This window comes from Etheostoma cragini, chromosome 13 (assembly GCF_013103735.1).
Source record: "Etheostoma cragini isolate CJK2018 chromosome 13, CSU_Ecrag_1.0, whole genome shotgun sequence".
NCBI lineage: Eukaryota > Metazoa > Chordata > Actinopteri > Perciformes > Percidae > Etheostoma > Etheostoma cragini.
In genome coordinates, this window is record NC_048419.1 from 4858960 (window position 1) to 4865436 (window position 6477).

At 39.6% G+C, this 6477-nt stretch overlaps 1 protein-coding gene across 1 annotated transcript; it reads right to left on the bottom strand.

The window, feature by feature from the left end:
• Positions 1–214: 214 nt before the first annotated feature.
• Positions 215–6132, bottom strand: LOC117955082 (V-set and immunoglobulin domain-containing protein 1-like). The gene is made up of 7 exons (XM_034889231.1): positions 5953–6132; positions 5665–5825; positions 4430–4637; positions 1501–1656; positions 1214–1330; positions 985–1129; positions 215–895 (listed from the first exon to the last, which is right to left on the bottom strand). The coding sequence occupies exons 1-7, from the start codon at positions 5993–5995 to the stop codon at positions 799–801; spliced, it is 927 nt and encodes a 308-aa protein (XP_034745122.1). The 5' UTR covers positions 5996–6132; the 3' UTR covers positions 215–798.
• Between the last annotated feature and the right edge of the window lie 345 nt (positions 6133–6477).

Below are 6477 nucleotides of genomic sequence, written 5' to 3' on the forward strand. Positions count from 1 at the left end.
ATTATATAATATGTAATGTCATCTGACCCTTTGCAACACACAAGAAAGAAAGCCACTGGAACCCATGCAAGACAAATCTGCGTTAAGATCTCAGGGTCTCTAACCTGGCCGAGTGCTTATGCTACAGTGTGAGGCTCCAGTGTAAGTTTGCTGCCACCTAGATGAAACTTAATATTATCCAATATGATCACACCCTAGACAAGCTCCTGTCTAATCAGAGTTTTTGAAGTTTATTACACGAAATAGTCAAACTTCATCCACAGCTGCTTGACAGTTTGTATTACAAAAGATCGAGTAAAGATAGATCCCTGAGCCCATTCAGCAGTTAGTCCAAAAAAAGGATTTGTAATACTTGTATCATTCAAAAGACTACATTTGAATGTTGGACTATCATTTGTTTTTTAAACATAATAATGTATTTTCATATATACAGAAAATAAAAATCATTCTGATTATTTGCATGATGCAGAGTCAATCCTCAAGTTTCTTTTTTTTGCATCCTATCTCATGCAAGTATGTGGTCTAAAATGATGTAGCTTGTATTCCTAATGCAGGGCTTATCAACATGGTTTGAATGGCACACTAACTAAGAAATGGCAAAAGCACTACAACCATGGTGTCTACATTCAAGCAAAAGTCAAATACAAAATGGCACATGATAAAAAAAAAAAGCTGTTAAAGATTAAATCGATGTTTCAAACGTGAGCATGAGCTCCGTCATATTGATTACATTTGACTGGACATCCTGTTGTTCAGAAGAGTGACGTTGCTCCAGTTGTTTTCGACAGGCCTTTTTTTTCAGGCTTGTGGCTCATCTTCCTCAGCATGGAGGCTGCCGGCTGTGGTTGCCACGGGAACACCATCCGATTCTTCCTTTGCCTGAGGAGTGCTCCTCCTAGTGGGCAGAGAGAGAGTTGATGTCACACGCTTGAATTAGGAATGGCATGATGAAATGCAACATGCATCAAAAACCTCTAATCTCACTTCATCACGTGGGCCTCTGAGACTTTGACCTCCTTGTACTTGTGTTTCTTCACCGTGCGAGCGATGAACCACACAACCAGGATGATCAGGACACACCCGAGCAAGGCGCCGATCACCGCGCCAGCAATCACTCCGTCTCCCGCTTCTGTACAAACATCAGTGAATGAAACCCTTTTTTTTTGTATTTGTGTTGATGTACAATTTTTGTCCCAAAAAAATCAAAACATACCGGGATTTAGCTCTATAGTGCAAGTTGAAAATCCCACTGCATTTGTAGCGTTGCACTGGTACTCCCCGAACTCAAACTGGGATATGTTTTGGAATTGCAGTATTCCAGATGTGGTCACTAAGGAAACACATGTTTATTAAAAAAAAAAGAATATCTGTATGTCAACAAGCATATTACACACACACACGTATATAAAAAAAAAAAAGAATGTCCACATGTCAACAAGAACATCATGCACGCACGCGCACACTTACACACACACACACACACACACACACAGTACTGACCTAGTCCCAGTACGCGCCTCCTCGTCTGAGTGTGATCCAGTCTGGTCCAGATGTAGGCCGGGTTGGGGCTCCCACGCTCACTGTGGCAGGTCAGAGTGACCAGGTGACCTGATTCCACGTCGCCGTGGACGGCGCAGTAAGGAACAGAGGGCTTCTCTGACGGAGCGGAGCATAAGGAGGATGCATGAGTTCATCAGTTGACTTTATATGAAATAAATCTACTTTATTATACATTTTTCCGAGACACGTGTTCAATAAGTACAAGTTATTGATATTTTCATTGCATTTCAGCAAGAGCTGCATACTGAATTGATCCTGAGGGGTTTGGTAATAGAATTTATGTCACACTGAGTCTGATATGATTATGTATTATTGGTCAATCAATCACTGCCAGCTTCATCTAACCACCACAATTATTCACTAAGACGTTGGTGGAAGAACTTCTGAGACCTTTTAGATAAAGAGTAAAAGCACCAGTATGCAATTCGTAAAGAAAAAAACTCCAAGTCCTGCATTCAAAATCCTACTTAAGTACAAGTAGACAAATAATATCATTAAAATAAACTTTTATATTGTTTTAAATGACATTATTAGACTATTATTAGTGATGCGTTAAGACAGCATTTTACCATGTAGCTACATGACCTGGAGCTAGTTTAAATAACTTTACATATAGTACAGTGGTTTGCAAACTTGTGGTTGGGTCCCTCCAAAGGGTCACAGGATACATTTGAGGGGTCATAAGATAATTAAAGCTTTGTTCCTACTTGCGTGGTGCGGGCTATCTGATTGGATAAATATGGTTTGTAATGCTGCCAGGTGATCTTTATCTGGGTGTGTTTATTTATCACAGCCAACCTTTACAACAGCACACACAGGTTGGGCTTTTGTGCTGCCGAGTGACACAACTTTGTACCACGCCTGGAGGAACCCATAGCAATAATGCTTTAATGAATGATACTGTAGGAGCTACACTGTACAGTATACTTTAAAACAGGTTATAATGGCTACATCAAAGAAGTGAAAGATGGCATATATGAATCTCTGTGCCTTGTAACAATGACAATTTACAGATTCAAGTTTGTTAAAATGACAAATCCTTTGTTTATCGTTAATCAAACACGGCGTCACGTGTCTGTCCATTAGTCATCCCAAAGCAGGAAGTGTGTTGGGAGTGGCCTTACAACTCTCTGCTCCTGAGCGCAGACTCCTTACGATATATTCTATGGTGCCTGCCTACTATTTATTAGGCTCTTCCGTACATTGACTGGACAGTAAATCATCTGTAAAACCACACAACTTTATTTAGGCCACGTCAGTACCAAAACAATCTTTTCTTCCCTGGCACCTGGATGCATCTGGAAATGACTCAACACACTACTTTAAAATTCCAGGCCTATGGGTGGCCTAGGTGGTGCCACCCATAGGCCTGGGTGGTGCTGTTCCTGCTACAGAAATTCACCAACAAACGGAGAAGAAAAGGCGGAGTATGCACATAAAGAGCTTGCATGCTTTATGCAAACAGACAATATATCTTGCCCTAGTAACCCTAATAGGCTCAGTATCTTCTCCAGCATGTAGTCCGCCATTGTTGATAAGAGGTCAAGAGATAGAGAGAGATCGAGGGTTTTGGCGATGACATCATCAATACTCAAGTATGCGGATTCGCCGTCCAAACAAAACACGCAAGGACGGTGTTTTCGGGACCAGATCGATCGGACAAAACAATGCAAAACATGTGCGTTTACACCAAAAACCGTTTCTGTGTATCCCCTTAGATATCTACTGTGTTCTCACAACAAGGGTCAAGCTTACACACTTGATTGTAATTCATAATAGACTACTCACTCTCTTTAAAATATTACCATAATTATATGTAACAGCAAGTGATGTTGATCCTATGATAATCAGCATGAGAACAGCCATACATATTCATACTGCACTTAAGTATGCATCACATTCAGTATGAAGAACCTGTCCTCCAAACATTTTCATAAAGGTTATGAAACATAAGACGTGTGTTTAGCATGCAGCAGATGCTGATTTATACACACACATATATATATATATATATATATATATATATATATATATATATATATATATATATTCTGTATGCAGTACAAGGACGCAGTCACAGTCCTACTCTAATTTCCAAAGCTGACAATAAGGAGACTGCTGCAGTAACCATGGAAACTGCTGAGGATACTGAAGCCTGCGATGTTGTCCCTGGTTACTCGGTAAATGAGAGGATTCAAACTGAATGTAATTCCATAATCACACTATTCAAGGCCACGGATTTAATAGATGTGTTAATGTTACAACACTGATGATGGATGCAGCAATGCTAGCACCAAGACATCTAATTAAAATTAAAAAGTACTCCTGCTTTTACCTACTTATGGGATTTTATCTTGAAAAACATACTCAGGTGAAAGGGAAAGAGTAGCTCCCTCAGACATGACTTATGTAGCTCGTCTTTCACATAAAAAAAAGACATTCTTGAGACGAGAAACGTCAGCTGGACTATAGTGTGCTTCGGCTCTCCCCATTTTCAGGATGTCTTTTCCAGCTCATGTGCTGTGGACATGTCCAGGTGTGAACGCTGGTGTAAAAGCACCGCACGGCAACAATGCGGACGCAAACATTATCAGCTACTTCTGCTTGCTTTTAATATTGCAAATATGCAGCCGATACTGCTAACGGGTGTGGCCCAGGTGCCTGAAATCCCCTACACACCCATTGTACACTCTCACAGTGTTTCTGATTATTTTGCCCGATTAGACCTCTTCTCAGGACTTTATGGATGTTTACAGACCATTACTGCTGTTATATACTTTCTATCTCTCACCTAATTAATTATTTGACTACTTTTCTAATAAATGGGGGAATAAACTTTTTTTTTACACCCTCTGGAGTTAGAACTTACCAAGAACATTCACAATGATATTGGCCTCAGAAGGTCCGTCCACATCAGGAAAGTTGTGAATCTGACAAGTGTAGACTCCGGAATCCGATGGTTGCATGTTGCTTATTACTATTGAGGTGTTTTTGGTCGTGGCGGGAGAAGATGAAGGTTGAAGCCTGCCCTCGTAAGCTTTTGTAACGACATCCTTCCCTGATTGATAGTAATACAGCTGAAAACAGATGGCCCCATGTTAGACTATCTGACACAAAACAGACACAACGGTTTCTGTATTCTCACTCGCTCACTTTAATCAAGTGGGCTAGATTTTAAAAGTAAAGTAACATTGTTGTAATTTATAGAACACTCAATGATACTTAAATTTACACTGTAGTGAAGTCAGAGTATGGAGTCTTCTCAGAGATGTTTAATTCAGTCTGTGAACTTGCAAGGTACCATTAACAATGTATCTATTGATTGTATTTTCAAGGCAGTTTGTTAAATTAGCATTGCTGGAAATGAGATTTATCACTTATCATTGAAAAATAGTATGGAAAAAGTAGGAAAACTTATGTTCTTGACTTATTCCCCATTAAATAAAATAGAAAAACTACTAACTTTAAAACTCTGAATAATAATCATACTCCTGCAATCATTCTGAATGTTTTTTTTTTAATTACATCTGTGTGTATCTAATTTTACAGTCACAGGCTTTGTTGTCTCAGTGAGGCGTGTCTCCTGACGGTTGGTCAAGAATACGCGGCATACTGAATAAGGCGCCACCCTGTACACAAGATGTGTTTGTAGTGAATGTTCAAGCTTTGTGATAGAGTGAATTTGAAATTGAATGCAACTGAAACTTTGAACATCGTCCAAAATGTTGTGTTACTTCATTAGAGAAGTTAAAGACGACAACATGCCACGTTTTCATAAAGAGCATGTGATTCTGTTCCGCATTTGCAGACTTGAAAGCCACACAGAATAACTGATGTCTTTATAAATATCACTTAAAGCCTTTTGCAGTCTTTAAACAAACCCTGTGAGCTGCTGGACTGAATCCCAATGTAGACAAATAAGGGTTTTCTTTTCTTAATAAGAAATTAATGTAACTGTAATTCAGATTTTCACTTTCTACCAATGAATGAAGTCACTTAACCTGACGTTACAGTTTAGAGCATCCTGCCATCCAAGTGGAACATTAAACACGTTTTAAGCACATTTGGTGCAAAGCTGTGATCAGTGCAGCAGTGTGTATCTACCTGCTGTGGCGTCATGGAGGCCGATGAAATAAAGTCCCACTGGATGGTAAGGCCGGTGGTGGCTACATTAGTCACGAACGCACATTGGAGTAGGACACTTTGACCCATTGTAACATTAATATTTCTCTGCGGAGTCGTGACTGAGATCAGTTCAACACATCCTACAAAACAAAAGAAAACAGGTTTAATCCTAAATCAAACATTACTAAAAGCTCTTTGTAAGTCAAACCTACGCACTAAAATACTTCCCGAAACGCAGAATATTACAACAGTAAGAAGAAAAAATACCTATTATGCTCAGAAGCGCCAACAAGCGCAACGTGGGGCCCATCGTCACAGAAAGTTGAAGTACACACAGGTCTTACTTAGAACGGAACTGTGTGCACTCTCCACCGTTGACTCTTGCAAACAGCACCAGAGGGGAGGATTAAAAAAAAAACACGTTACGTGTCATAGGCAAGGTTACAGTATGCTTGGTAATGTACTGGCTGATACTGTGCATGTTGATAACACAGTGTTTGCATATCCATGTTTACCAGACTGGGTGTGTACTCTGTTTTAAAAAAAACAACACATTGATTTAGCCGTTAGTAATTTTGGGTGGGGGCGGATGAAAACTAAAAAAGAAAAGAACATTCTTGTTCATACACATTTTAATGTATATTCACATAAATTAAGTCAGTGCAGCCTATTGTGTGCGTTGTTGACTTTACGAGGCAGGACCACAGTGTGCTGTGACACTGATAAATGGATAATTCATTTTTCAGTACTTTGGCACTAGTTTCACCACAGCTCATCACTTCAGCCTTCTTG

Excerpts from the sequence above, each read along its gene's own strand:
- LOC117955082 (XM_034889231.1), bottom strand. The coding sequence starts at position 5,995 with ATGGGCCCCACGTTGCGCTTGTTGGCGCTTCTGAGCATAATAG. Across the intron at positions 4,638-5,664 it reads CCTCCATGACGCCACAGCAG|CTGTATTACTATCAATCAGG; the intron begins GTAGATACACAC and ends ATCTGTTTTCAG. Across the intron at positions 1,130-1,213 it reads CACTATAGAGCTAAATCCCG|AAGCGGGAGACGGAGTGATT; the intron begins GTATGTTTTGAT and ends ATGTTTGTACAG.